The sequence below is a fragment of the Poecile atricapillus genome, chromosome 24 (genome assembly GCF_030490865.1).
Source record: "Poecile atricapillus isolate bPoeAtr1 chromosome 24, bPoeAtr1.hap1, whole genome shotgun sequence".
Taxonomy (NCBI): Eukaryota; Metazoa; Chordata; class Aves; order Passeriformes; family Paridae; genus Poecile; species Poecile atricapillus.
The window spans coordinates 2,543,765-2,557,968 of NC_081272.1; the positions used below are offsets into that span (position 1 = coordinate 2,543,765).

The following is a 14,204-nucleotide window of genomic DNA, read 5'->3' on the forward strand; positions in this document are numbered from 1 at the left end:
CAAAAAAGGAAATGACCCAGCTGCACGTAGCACTGGAACATCTGGATTTTATCCCTGTCATGAATGGGTCATGGCTGTACATGGCCCAGTGCCTGATTTACAGGAGGGGGAGGGTGATGTCATGCACAAACATCCCCTGGGACTCTGGAGTGTGGGTCTGAAACAGTCATGGAAATTTTATTAAGCACCAGAGGCAGTGTGAGGGGGGTCAGGCCAGGGCTTGTGAGGTGGGAGTGGGGAAGCTGCTGTGGACATGAGGCAGCACTGCAGGGGTACAGAGACCCTGGCATTGACCAAATCTGCCCAAGCTGTGCCCTCCCACACCACTGTGGATCAGGGACAGCATTTGCAGCCCTGATGGGCAGAGCCAGATTGAAACCACTGCCGGGGGAGTCCTGTGCAGGGCCAGGAGCTGGACTTTGATGACCCTCACGGGTCCCTTCCAGTTCAGGATATTCTGTGATTCTATGCATTTCAGCTCCCTGAAATGAAATGGCATCTCCTGGGCCAGCTTCCTCCCACCTCCTCCCGTGTGCACTGCCATCTGTGGGGTGAGGAGGAGGGTGGTCATGCAATGGCTGGTCTTGTCCCACCTCGATCCTCCTGATGCCAGCAGCCCAAAATAATGCAAGGAGGCCATGTGGCTGAATGGGACATTGCTGGATTTCAACTCCTCTTTCCAGAGATGAAGTTTCATGCAAAGAGAAATGGAAGAACACTAAGTTCAGAATCTTAATTCTGTTTTCAGACAGCCATTTATCAAGAAAAGTGATGTACTTTGGGACAGCCTATAATGCAACGGATTAATTAAAGACAATATTCTTACCTGCAGCATCATCCTCTCCTCAGTGAAGGATCATCTTTGTCTGTCATTAAGACTTTTTTTTTCTTGTTTTTGGCTTAGGGCAATTTCTCGTGCATGGCAGGAAAATATGAATAATTGATTCATATACAGTGAGTTAAAATATAATTACAGCTTTCATTTGTCAGTGTGGGGGCAAGGCACGGGTGTGATCCGTCCTTGGATTTAGGGTGGATCTGAAGGCAGTTGAAACCCAAGTGGAATGCCGCAGCCGGGGTGTCTGTGGGAGGACGTGCACCGCGATCGTGTCGCTGAAAGCAAAGCCTGCGCTGCCGGACACGGGGGCAGCGGCCCCGGGGAGCTGCGGCCGCGTCCCGCACGGCTCGGCCGGGCTGGGCACCCCCGGGAGGCCGCCAGGGCCTGGCCCCAAATGCAAACCGGCACCTCGGGCCACTGCGGGCCACCGAGCACCGCGCTCGGACACGGCCCTGGGCCCGGACACCGCGCTCGGACACCGCGCTCGGACACGGCCCTGGGCCCGGACACCGCGCTCGGACACGAGCCCGGACACTGAGCCCGGACACGAGCCCGGACACTGAGCTCGGGCTCGGCCCCGCTCTCGGGCTCGGCCCCGCTCTCGGGCTCGGCCCCGCTCTCGGGCTCGGCCCCGCTCTCGGGCTCGGCCCCGCTCTCGGGCTCGGCCCCGCTCTCGGGCTCGGCCCCGCTCTCGGGCTCGGCCCCGCTCTCGGGCTCGGCCCCGCTCTCGATCCCGCTCCCGGGCTCGGCCCCGCCGCAGCGCCGCTGAGGGGCACGGCCGGGCCGCAGCCGCCTCCTGCCGGCGGCCCCGGAGCCCCGCGCAGCGCCCCGGAACCGGAACCTTCCCGCACACACAGCCGGGCCTTGCCGGGGCCTTCCGGCGGGAGTGGGAGTCGTGCGCGGGATGGAGACGATCCTGGAGCAGCAGCGGCGGTACCATGAGGAGCGGGAGCGGCTCATGGACGTGATGGTGAAGGAGATGCTCACCAAGAAGTCCACGGTGCGCCCGGGGCCTTGGGGGGTGCGGGAGACCGCGTCCCGGGCCCGCGCTCACCGCCTCGGCTCTCCCCGCAGCTCCGCGATCAGATCAACTCGGACCATCGCACCCGGGCCATGCAGGACGTGAGTGCTCCGGGGCCGGGGAGGGAGCGGGCTGGGCCCGGGCCGGGCTGCCCGGAGCGAGCGGGGCCCGTCCCGGTAACGGGCTCTGCGGCGCTCGGGCCTCTCCTTTGTTCCGCAGAGGTACATGGAGGTGAGCGGCAACCTGCGCGACCTGTACGACGACAAGGACGGGTGAGTGTGCCCGGGGCCCTCGTATGGCCTGAGCGTGCCCCGCTGTTTGAATGTAAATATCGAAAGAATAACGTGCGAATCGAGATGCGGTGACTAAATGCAGGGCAGGAGCCGAGTGCACGCGGGAAGAAGCCGTGTTGGATGGACACGTTTTGTTATGTTGTGTTATGTTGTGCTATGTTGTGCTATGTTGTGTTATGTTGTGTCATGGGGAGGCTCTGGCTACTCTGGGGGTTTGTCGGGATGTGTGGAGGATGTGGCTCCGAGCCCGGTGGGCTGGGAGGTCCCCCGTGGCTCGGAGGTTTGCAGTCAGAAACTGCAGCATAGACCGGGACTAAGGCTGTGTCAGTGTCACACTTGTTTTCCCTTCCCTCCCCTTCCCTTCCCTCCCCTTCCCTTCCCTTCCCCTTCCCTTCCCTTCCCCTTCCCTTCCCCTTCCCTTCCCTTCCCTTCCCTTCCCTTCCCTTCCCTTCCCTTCCCTTCCCTTCCCTTCCCTTCCCTTCCCTTCCCTTCCCTTCCCTTCCCTTCCCTCTGTTGCTGCCCATGAACTCGTAGCCTACGTAAGGAAGAGCTAAGTGCCATTTCCGGACCAAATGAATTTGCGGAGTTTTACAACAGACTGAAGCAAATTAAGGAATTTCACCGGAAGCACCCAAATGAGGTGAGTACTTACATAGGAACAGGTGAGCTGTGCTCTGTTGGGTCCCATCCCTAAAGGAAACAGAGCTTTTGTTTCCCCGGTTTTATGGCATTAAATACAAGTACTGAGGACACGCAGCACAGCTGCTGAGGGTCAGGCAGCATGTGAGGGAGCAGTGCAGGACACTCACCCTGTTCCCTGCTACAGCAGGGATGTTCAGCTGAGCTGGGGTCTCACCTTTCTTGTGTTGGCTAAAACCACGCTTTTGCCTTTGTGCAGGAAGAAAGGTGACAAAGCTCTGAATCTCTTTTCTGTTTGCAGTTTTGTTATTTGCCACCTTGTGTCATTTTGTATTAGTTATTCTGTGACAGGAGCAGAAGTAAATCACTGTGTGGCTTTTATCTGCCCATGCAGATCTGTGTTCCTATGTCAGTGGAGTTTGAGGAGCTGCTGAAGGCCAGAGACAACCCGAGTGAAGAAGCTCAGAGTAAGTTTGTAGTTTGCTCGAGCTTTGGCATTATTTAATAGGTTGTTTGATCTGGTTTTAATGTTTCAGGGCCTGACCTCCCTTTTACTAAATGAATTCTGAAAATTCTCCTGTCATCTAAATGCTCCTGAACTGCAGTCCCTGGAATGTTTGCCAGTGAGGATGCATTCCTGAGGAATGTTCTGGTGCTTGCACAGAGCAGCAGTTGGGGCTGCTCAAGGAGTGTCAGAGCATCACAGCACCTTCTTTAAGCATAAATGAGGCTTCTAGGAAAAGGCTAATCCTTTTCCAGTTCAAAAATAGTTATATAAGTAGGGAATATTAAGTTCATAATAAAGTTTTTCATGATCTTTCCTACAGATCTGGTGGAGTTCACAGATGAGGAAGGGTATGGACGATACTTGGATTTGCATGATTGTTACCTCAAATACATTAACCTGAAATCATCAGAGGTGAGTGGCTGCAGTGTGTGGGCCCAGGGATCTCCAGGCCCTGCACAGCCTGGGGCTTCTCTTTTCTGGGAACTGGATGTTAATTTGGCTGTGTATGAACTCTGACTCAGACTTTCTGTTCTTAGAAATTGGATTATATCACTTACTTATCCACATTTGACCAACTCTTCGATATTCCCAAGGAGAGAAAAAATGCTGAATATAAGAGGTGAGCCTGTCTGCCTGCCTGCTCTCTTTATGGCACTTGGTGAGAAAGAATTTGGTTCTGAAGTCTTCAGCTGCAGAGATTATAATTAATAGCCAAACTTAACTCGCATAAATTGGGTCCCTGAGCTCAGTTATGCGTCTGAGCCCCAAGCAAACTTGCAGTGCAGCAGAGATTCGGCTCAGAGGACAAGCTTTAATGTAGCCTTGGAACTACTGTGTGAAGAAAATCCTGTGTAGAAAACTGACCTGACCTTGGTCACGTCCCTCTGCAGCACGGGAGGGAAGTGACTGTCCAAAGATGTGGTTACAGAGTGATAATGAATTACCTGTGCTCATGATTCCCCTGCCAGGTATCTTGAAATGCTCCTTGAGTACCTGCAGGATTACACAGATCGTGTGAAACCATTACTGGACCAGAATGAACTTTTCGGGAAAATTCAGACGGAGTTTGAGAAGAAGTGGGAGAACGGCACATTCCCGGGCTGGCCGGTGAGCAGCCTGAGCCTGGGTGATGCTCCTGTGTTTGTGAGGGGGTTGTGTGGGTCACCTGGGGGTGACCATGGCAGTGAGGGCTGCAGCTCTGTGTCACCAGGGTGCAGGGTGACACTGACCTGAATTCAAAACCCAGCATAACTGATTTAAAATGAGTATTGTTTCAGGTTGGCTTATTTTGTATCTTTACTATTGCACCATTTTCAGTTTAGTAAGAGAATTTTTCTCTGTGAAATGAACTGTTTTTCTTGAAGTTAAAATATTCTGTGGCCAGAAGTGTTGTAGTATGTCTTGCAGCTCTTGCATGTGTTTTTTTCTGGCAGAAAGAGACCAGCAGTGCCCTCACCCATGCTGGTGCCCACCTGGACCTCTCGGCCTTCTCTTCCTGGGAGGTATGTTCCCAGTGCTCTGCACTTACTGCCACATTTTGAGCAGGTGGAAGTTCAGTCATTTGGGGCTTTTGTGTAATTTTAGTGCTCTGGTTTTTTCCCTGGCTCTGTGCTTTCTGGGAAAAACTTTGATGGTGCTGATAATTTCATTTCTCCCATTGTGGGATGTAACTTGGAAGACCTGGTTAGATTTGTCACATTCCTCATTTTCCCAGGAGGAGGGGTACACTGTTGACAGTCCTTTCTTGAATACTGTTCATCAGAGGATTTTTTTTCATTAATAAGCTAAAGTGGACTTTATCCACATTGTATGTGTTGAACAGCTTGTCTCTTACAGTGATTTGTTTAATTGAACAGGAATTGGCCTCCCTGGGGCTGGACAGGTTAAAATCAGCTTTGCTGGCTCTGGGGCTGAAGTGTGGCGGGTAAGGTGCAGTCTTTGTAGAGTTCCTTTCAGTTTCTGAGCTGTTCCTGTATCACATTTCTTTCTGGGATACTTGTATGATTATCTCTGTTGTACTAAAATTACCTTAATGATGTTTGAAAGATAAAACATTAAGAGCCAAGCAGTGAGATCTGCTGCTGTAAACCGGTCCTGTATGGGAGTCTCTGGTACAGCAGACTTTGACTTGAGGAGTGAGGACAAAGATAAAAGGAATCTCATGGTTTCTTAAAAGCTACATTTAGAATTTTATTGCATGAATTCAGATAGTTCTCAGGAAAGGTAAAACTGCAGTCAAGACTAATCCCTTCCCTGCCTCTGCAGGACTCTGGAGGAGCGTGCTCAGAGGCTTTTTAGCACTAAAGGCAAATCCCTGGAAGCTCTTGATCCTTCCTTGTTTGCCAAGAATCCAAAGACAAAAGGAAGCAAAAGGTGAGTTCTTAGAGGCCATTCTGAGGCTGGCAATGTTCTGTCCTCTTGGATGAGGAGTATTCTATAGTCACCACTCTTGTGTAGCTACGACAGAGATCCTGCAGTATTAGAAGAGTTTCATGTTGGACCAAAGAGTTCTGAACCAAACAGAAGGTATCAGAGCTGGGCATGTGCATTTAATGAAGATTCCTCCTCTGTTTCAGAGACACTGAGAGAAATAAAGATCTTGCATTCCTGGAAGCTCAGATATATGAGTACGTGGAAGTTCTTGGGGTAAGAATTTTGTTTTTAAGCTTTTTCTTTCAGAGCTGTCAAATAGTGACTGGAATGTTGTCCTCATATTTACATAGTGCTTTTATAAACAGCATCACATAAGTGTGCTGCACCACATTGTTTTGTGCAAAAGTCACACAGTATTACAAACCTTTACTTGATCTGCCTTGCCCCTTGCCTTCAGTTTTGGGGGATTGTTTTCAGGAGGATGGCTGCTGCTTTTTGGAAGGGGTAGTAGGTGATAGAAGGTTTCATTCTTTGCAAGGAGGAAATGTCAGGGTACTAAAAACTGTAATTATATAGCTGAGTAAGGTGGGAGTTCTCTGCTTCACACTGGTCTTCTGTTTTCTCCCTCTACACTGAGGAAATTTTTTGCTACTAGAGTTTGCCCTGACATTTTTGCTGTCGTGGTGTGTGGATAATCCTTTCCTTTCTCTCACTCCAGGAACAAAGACACCTCACCCACGAGAACGTGCAGCGTAAGCAGGCACGGACAGGGGAGGAGAGAGAGGAGGAGGAGGAAGAGCAGATCAGTGAGAGCGAGAGTGAAGATGAAGAAAATGAAATCATTTATAACCCTAAAAATCTGCCTCTTGGTTGGGATGGGAAGGTAACCCAGACTATCAGGCCTTGAGAAGTGGGAGAGGTCACTGACTCCATGCTGCTTTTCTCTTTGAGTTTCTTTGCCACACAGCCTAATCCTCATGTCTCCTTGCTTGCAGCCCATCCCTTACTGGTTGTACAAACTCCATGGTTTGAACATCAACTACAACTGTGAGATTTGTGGTAACTACACCTACCGAGGGCCCAAGGCGTTCCAGCGGCACTTTGCAGTAAGTGGCATTCACTGCAGGAGCAGCCCTGCTGCATTCATTCAGTCATTGGAATGTCACTGCTGAGTCCCTGGGGTCCCTGAGCAGCACTTCTGCCATGTGGGCCTGAGCTTGTGCTGCAGGGCCATGCAGCAGGACCCAGAGATCGTGTTAGCATACAGAGATCTCTGTTGCTCATGCTGTACCATCCCTGCTTGAACACCCATTCCCATGCTCAGGTCTGATGGGTGCAGCGTGGCTGTTGATGGCTACTGGTGTTACTGTCTGCAGGACAAGAAAATAATGTTTTTATAGAGGCCTGTGTATTTTGCACCCTGTTCAGATGTCACTGTGTTTTGTGCTCCTTGTGGAGGATGTGGTGTTCCCTCTCCCACTGATCTCATCTCTCCCCCAGGAGTGGAGACATGCCCACGGAATGCGGTGCCTGGGCATTCCCAACACAGCACACTTTGCCAATGTCACACAGATTGAGGATGCAGTCTCGTGTAAGTAGTGATGGCACAACAGGGAGCATGTGAAAGAGCACCACCTTTTCTGAAGGAGTGGCTTTGGACCTTGGTCTTGTGTCCCATCCTGAACAATCCATATAAAGGCTTGTTTGCTGCAGTTCAGTGCCTTTCAGTAACTACACAATGAAATGATAACTTTGTAATGGATGTTAGATACATTCCTGGACTGCTGAAGTGACCCTGTTTTAAAAGGGAGGGGGAAAAAATTCATGTGTATATTTTACTGGATTAAAAAACAGTATCTCGAGGAAAGTGGCATAGATCCTGTTTGGTTTTGTGTTTGCAGTGTGGGCAAAGCTGAAGCAGCAGAAGGCTTCAGAGAGGTGGCAGCCTGATACAGAGGTGAGCAGTAAGAGGCATTCAGTGTCTCCACTCCTGTGTTGATGGGAACCCCTTGCTCCTGGGTGTGAGCAGTGTCCTCACTTACACTGGTGCCTTTTCCTAAACTTCTGTTCCAAAGCCATTTTTCAGCAGTGTGTAGGGCAAGAGTGGGAAGTAAAATCTGTTGTAAAACCTGTAATGACTCTGGCCCTGGCTGAGCTCTTCTCCCAGGACCTGCTGGCAGATCCACTGCCTGCCTTCCTGCCCAGAGGTTCTGGCTGGGTGCTCATGTTCAGTGGCTGCTCTTGGAGCTAACATTTGAGTGCTGTTTCTAAACTGTTGGTTCTGTTCCAGGAGGAATATGAGGATTCCAGTGGGAACGTGGTGAATAAAAAGACCTACGAAGACCTGAAGCGCCAAGGGCTGCTGTAGCTGTCCCCAGATGAAGGACCTCACAATTGCAGAGAGTGGATCTGGCAGCAGCTCTAACTTCTTCATTGTCTGGATTTTGTATGTGCATGGATATAGATTTCAAGAATACTTTATAGAGTCACTTTCTAGTAAGCCCCTTAGACTTGTGACATTGTTTTATATTAAAAAATACATTGAAAAATAAAGTCGTTGTAATTTAGGAAGTGCCAAGAGACTTGTCTTCTTTTGTATGCTGGAAGAGTTTTGATTACAGTGTGTTTAAAATACTTTTCACACAGCTGTCAGAAACAATTCCTTCTCTCATTTCCACTCTGCTGGAAATGTTTATGGTGAAGGTTTATCCTCTGAAGCACATGGACACTGACAGGTACTGGTTCTGTTTCGAGATCTGGGTGTGAACTTGTGGTTTTCTTCACAAAATGAGCTCACCTGCCTTACAGAACTGTTTTTACCTTGGGTCTGTCTCCCTGGGGAGCTTTGGCTGTTGTTTTTTTCAGGGAATTACCAAATGAGCTCCAGGTTCAGCTCTGGGGTGATTTCTGTGGTACTGCTCTTGGCTTGAATGACCTGGTAGGTGGTTCATGTGCAGATCCTTCTGAGGTGCAGGAGGATGGAGATGGGAACATGTCGTTCTAATTGGGAACGGCAGGAAGAACGACACGGACTCTCAAGGGAGTCAGAACAGGAGAAAATCTCTAGTTTATTGCTACAGTCATGTTATATAGACTAGTTCGTGAAGAGTACAGAAAAGAAACTCTTATTGGTTAGTAAAGTGCTACATTACCATCATTGGTCAGTGGGGTTCACCACCCCCTGACTTTCTCCTGCAAGGAAAACATGGGAACAGACAAACAGCACCTGCAGGCTGTTTTGTGTCTTTGAGGATTGTTTTGAATCCTCCCATGAATTTCCCAGGCTAGCTTCTCAGGCAGGGCTGGCAGGCCATGGGCCTACAGCCTGCTCCAAAGCTAGCCTCCATAGGAACACTTACTGTGTTTAGAGGTGCCTGGTGTGGCTCCAGGAGCACCCTTGGCTCCTGAACAGCTCAGAGGTCTGTTCCTACCCCATGGATTCATGATGCCTCAAGAATTGCAGGTCCATTGTGCAGAGGCCACTCACATCACGTGTGGCAGTGGCAGTTGTGCCCCCCAGTCCCCTGAGTGCACTGGTGGTTTGTGTGATGTGTCCATCCTCACATGCCCTTTCTCCATTGCTGTTCAGGACCGTTTGTGTCTCTGCTGCTGTGGAGCCGCTTGTGACGCTTCCCTGGGGCTTGGCTGGCAGGGGTGGGGCTGGGCTGTGGGGCAGGTGCCACAGCAGCTGCTCAGAGCTGCTCCTGCACTCACTCCCGCAGTGCTGGCAGTGACTGCAGGAGCGCTGGGGCTTCAGGGATAGGCAGACAGGTGAGTCAGTGCTGTGGGCTCTTACCCTGCCTGGGGGGAAGGTTGTTCTGGGATGAGGCCATGTCAGGCAGATGTTGGTTCCTTGCCTGCCCTGGGGCTGGGCTGGCACTGGGCTCAGTAAGGATGTCCAGAGCTGTTCTGGGTGCTGGCTGGGCTGGTTGGCAGGGTGAGGTGCCAGCTGGCTCCGTCTTTTCAGTCACTGAGGGAACAGCCTTGGAGGTCTCTGAATGAGCTTCAGCCCCTCCAGGTCCTGGGGGAATGGTGACTCAGCCTAAATCATAAAACAGGAGGGGAGCATTACCATTCTCCTTGGAGAATTTGGCTTTGGAGACTGTTTGGAGTCACATCTCCACCATTTCCTTAGCAAAACAGGTAAACATTTGGAATGCAAATAGAGGATGGAGAGCCAGGTCTCATCTTTGTTTGCAGCAGCAGCAGCACCTTGGTGGCACTTTTCACTGTGTCACCCTGGCTCCTGCTCGTGGCAGGGCTGTGCTGTCTCCGAGCTCCAGGGAGGGTTGTTGCCACACCAACAGCACACACAGCTCCCCAGGGCTCCTGCTCCCCATCAGCAGCCACAGCAGCCTCGGTGGATTTGGGGAGTCTCTCAGGAGGGGCTGACAGGTTGTCCTGGGGCTGAGCACTGGAGTAGAGCACAGAGCTGGACGGGGGTGTCCACCCGTGGGGGAGCAGCTCTGACCGTCCCTCCTCCTGCCAGGTCCATCTGCAGCTGCTGGTGGATGAGGATGGCTGGACACCGATGGCTCATCCCCCCAACTCGAGGTACTGGGGCTCTGGTGCAGCACAGAGAGCAGTGTCTGTCTGTCTGTCTGTCTGTCTGTCTGTCTGTCTGACCCCATCCTACATCCATCTCTGCTCCAGCTGTTGGGGGCTGTGCCAGAGCTGTCCCTGGGGTGAGGGATGGCTGCTCATCACCTGGGGCTTTGGGAAGGTGGAGGAGTGTCCCTGTTCATCTGTTTCAAGGATGAGATGCCTGTGCTGCTGGAGGCTCTCTGGGCTGTGGGTAAAGCAGACAGCAGGTGTGGTGCTCTCAGCCATTCCCACTCCATTCCAGGCTTGCTGCTCTGCATCTTGGCTCTGCAACTCTGTCTTCAGGACTCTCTTGCCACAGCAGGTGAGCTCTGTATCCCAAAGGGAAATCTGGAGGCCTGTGGGGAGAGGGGCAAAGGCAGTGTGGTGCACCAGGAACTTTGTGTCTGTCCTCTCCAGGCTGTGCTCTGTAGGACAGAGCTGCAGGACATGTGAGGAACCTTTCCTCATGGTTTGGCCCCCATAAAGTCCTGTTTTTTCCAGGCAATATGTCTGGAAGTGGGAGGGAGAGGCTGCTGCTGTGCTGGGCTGTTGGCTCTGCCCTGATCTGGGTGCCCAAATGGTGGCTGCAAGTGGACCCTGTTGGACACATCCTGTCACTGACTGCATTTCACCTCCCAGCCACAGTGTGACAGATGCTTCCCACAGGTCCCTCTGGACTGTGCCATGGCTCAGGAAGGGACACAGAGCTCACTGAGCATGTTCTTCCTTGGTGTTTTCTTCACCAAGCAGGAGCTTTTTGTTTTTCAGTGCACAACACAGCTGCCAGTACCACGGTGACGGCCACCAAGAACACCTCAGCAGCCACCAAGAACACCTTGGTGGTGACCACCAAGAAAGCCTCATTGGTGGCTGTGACCACCAAGAACACTTCAGTGGCCACGCAGAATACTGCAGTGGTGGTGGTCACCAAGAACAACTCGGTGGTAGCCATGGCCACCAAGAACACCTCAGCAGCCACCAAGAACACCTCAGTGATGGCCATGGCCACTAAGAACATCTCAGTGGCCACCAAGAACACCTCAGTGGTAGTCAAGGCCACCGAGAATGCATTGGCAGCTACCAAGAACACCCCAGTGATGGCCATGGCCACCAAGAACGCCTCAGCAGCCACCAAGAATGGCTTGGTGGTGGTGGCATCTACCAAGGAGGCCTCAGCGGCCACCAGGAACACCTCAGTGGTGGTGGTCACCAACAATGCCTCTCTGGTGGCCACCAACACCTCTGTGAAGGGAGCAGAAGAGACAATGGTAAGGCAAGGAATGGAAAGAGGGCCATTGCTGGGCTGTTGCAGCCCCAGGGACAGTGTGACTTGCCCAGCTGGCCACTCACAAGATCCAGGAATGCCATGGGAACATCTCCTGTGGTGGAAGGGAGCACAGTGGGTGGCCAGGTGAGGCTGTGGTTGGGTCGGTTAGGAGGCTTTGCTGCAAGGTAACACCCTGGTGTCTCTGCAGCAAACGTGCCAGAGCTTCCAGTGCTCCGGAGAGAGGTGTTACCAGGATGCAGCCCATGCCAACAGAACAACCACCTGCCATAATGACACCTACTGCGAGGTATGGAGATGCAAGGGGGCTCCAACAGGGGAAGCCTTCTCTTTTTCTCAGGAATCCACAGTGCTCTAACAAGTCTGTGTCCATCTCCCTTTCCTATCTGACAGTCTGACAGTTATTTTTGCTCCTTTATGACAGCACCTCTTCACACTCGTTTTCTCCTTTGCCTGTTGCAGCTTTATCGTTTCTCCAGCACGAACTACACAGCCAGGTGCAGCGGTGGGTGCAGCGTGGAGCTGTGCAGCACCAAGGGCAGCGTGAGCAGGCAGCAGTGTGCCCTGGAGTGCTGTGCTGGCCCTCTCTGCCTGCAGCTCAACGCCAGCGCCTACGGTATCGCCCAGCTTGGTTCTGCGGTGGGGATGGGAGATGGGTGGGGAGAATCGTGGAGGGGCTGTGGCTGCACCTCTTCTGCTCTGTCCTTGGAGCTGGGTGAGGGGCAGGGTGGCAGCTCTGACTGCTGTGTGAGCAGTGCTGGTGAATCTGGCCCTGTGTGGCTGTGGAGGGTCCCGTGTGGGCTGTGGCCAGCCTCACAGGGCTCCTGGTGTGTCTGCAGGTGACCTGCCACCCACCACCACCACCGTGCCACTGACAACCACCACCACCACAACCCCCCGGCCTCCCCCCCAAAATGTAGGTACTGCAGGAGCATCTGTGGGTTCTGGGGTCTGTGGCTGCTGGGATGGCTGAGCTCCCACCTGAGCAGGGGACAGGGAAAGGTCCCTCCTCCACTTCCCTTATGGGGTAAAAAGCTGACTCTAGAAGGGCAACAAGTCCTGAAGGAGCACTGGAAGTCCATAAGGAGCCCCGTCCAGTGGGCCTTATCCCTGTCCCTCAGGCCTGTTCCCCAGACCAGTGCTTGCAGCAGCTCAGGCAGTTTGACCTGACCATGGGATGAGCCTTCCTGCAGCTGCACGGAGGGTGCAGGACCCATCGGGCTCTGCAGCCCTTTCCTGGGTCTAGTGGAGGGGAAGATGCTTATCTTTGCAGAGCCCTCTTAAGAGGAAGGAAGAAGAGGCTTGAAACTTGCTTGTTGTGCTGGTCTTTCAGTAGTTTCTTGCAGTTTCAGAATACTCCTTTATCTCTGGATCTAAAAAGCCTGAGAGCACAAATACCAGCAGAGCAGAGGGGGGTGGAGAGGTGCCCTCGGGACTGAAGGGCTGTCTGAAATGCAGTTTTTGTCCAACGAGTCTGATGGACAGATGGTGTCTCCCCGGTCCTTTCTCTCACAGGGCAAAGTGTGTGCAGCATTTTCCTGTCACGGGGACGAGTGTTTCAAAGGCAGGAAGACCTCCACTAGGTGCATTTTGGGGCAGGACTTCTGTGAGGTATGGCCTGGGGCTGCAGAGCATTGTGTTCCTGTAATGCCAATACTAAAGGCTCGGCATGACCCTCAGGCTAATGTCTCTCTCCTTCCAGATGAAGAAGATGGGCTTGAATTACATGGCAGGATGTAGCAAAGCCTGCAAGTCTCCCAAACCAGTCTGTGCTGGTGGGATGAAGGCTGCCTGCTACCTGGAGTGCTGCCCAGCCACCCCAAAAGCCAGCTGTCTGAGACTGGACGGCAAAGTTCACATCAATAGTGCTGGGCAGGTGACACTGGCCCCGCTCCTGGAGGTCATGGCATGTGGGGTGGTCCTTCTCCTGAATTACTGGGTCTCCACTTCCCTCTGGGGTTAGATGATCAGGTGGCTTCACAGCCTCTCCTGTAGGATCAGTAGGATCCCGCTGCTCTCTGACTTCAGCCAAGGTTGCTAGCAAATGCCCTCTGTGCTGTCCCTGTCCCTTCAACAAGGCATCTGGGGCCCTCTGCATCTGCTCATGGGCAGCTGCACACCCTTGGGGGTCACTCTGCTTGCCCTGCACAGGACCCTGCTGTTGATCCTAAAGCCCCCTTAAGCTGCACTCTGAATCCCACACCATCCCAGGATGGGTGAGTCCTGGCATGTCAATAAATTTTAAGTACTTGAAAACAAGATTCCCCTGTTTCCCAGAGGAAACACAGTTAATCTGTGCACTTAGAAAGCTACATCAAGGGATTCTACCGTACTCTGCCCAAACCCTGTAGATCTGAGAGACCTGCAAGCTATTTGTGGATCCTGGGAGTGGTGCATTCTTGGCCTCTGGGCTGCTGGAATGGGGGACCTCAGGAGTTGGAACAAGAGATTATTATGGCTCCTTAAAACCCAGAAAATTCTGCATTGACTGAGGCACAGGGGCTGCTCTAATCAATGACCTGCTTGTGGCACTGTCTCCCTGCACCCCCTCTGACCCGTTAGTTCCAAAGTGCTCTGGCAGTGAAATGCTTCTTGCCTGTGTACTAAAATAGTAACTTTATGTTTCATCTCCCAGTCTTAGGCAGGGAAGTGGGATTAATCTA

The 14,204-nt window shown here is 52.3% G+C and overlaps 1 protein-coding gene across 1 annotated transcript; it reads left to right on the forward strand.

Moving 5' to 3' along the window:
• Positions 1–1,673: 1,673 nt before the first annotated feature.
• SF3A3 (splicing factor 3a subunit 3) lies at positions 1,674–8,243 on the forward strand. The gene is made up of 17 exons (XM_058856559.1): positions 1,674–1,838; positions 1,913–1,960; positions 2,079–2,131; positions 2,687–2,792; positions 3,186–3,258; positions 3,619–3,710; positions 3,836–3,918; positions 4,268–4,406; positions 4,733–4,801; positions 5,156–5,223; positions 5,565–5,672; positions 5,876–5,945; positions 6,391–6,555; positions 6,668–6,778; positions 7,173–7,263; positions 7,574–7,629; positions 7,963–8,243. The coding sequence occupies exons 1-17, from the start codon at positions 1,743–1,745 to the stop codon at positions 8,038–8,040; spliced, it is 1,506 nt and encodes a 501-aa protein (XP_058712542.1). The 5' UTR covers positions 1,674–1,742; the 3' UTR covers positions 8,041–8,243.
• Positions 8,244–14,204: the final 5,961 nt, after the last annotated feature.

Bases quoted from the DNA above. Each gene is read 5' to 3' on its own strand.
- SF3A3 (XM_058856559.1), top strand. From the start codon at position 1,743: ATGGAGACGATCCTGGAGCAGCAGCGGCGGTACCATGAGGAGCGGGAG. The intron at 1,839-1,912 runs GTGCGCCCGGGG...CTCTCCCCGCAG, and splicing joins TGCTCACCAAGAAGTCCACG to CTCCGCGATCAGATCAACTC. The intron at 2,132-2,686 runs GTGAGTGTGCCC...ATGAACTCGTAG, and splicing joins CTGTACGACGACAAGGACGG to CCTACGTAAGGAAGAGCTAA.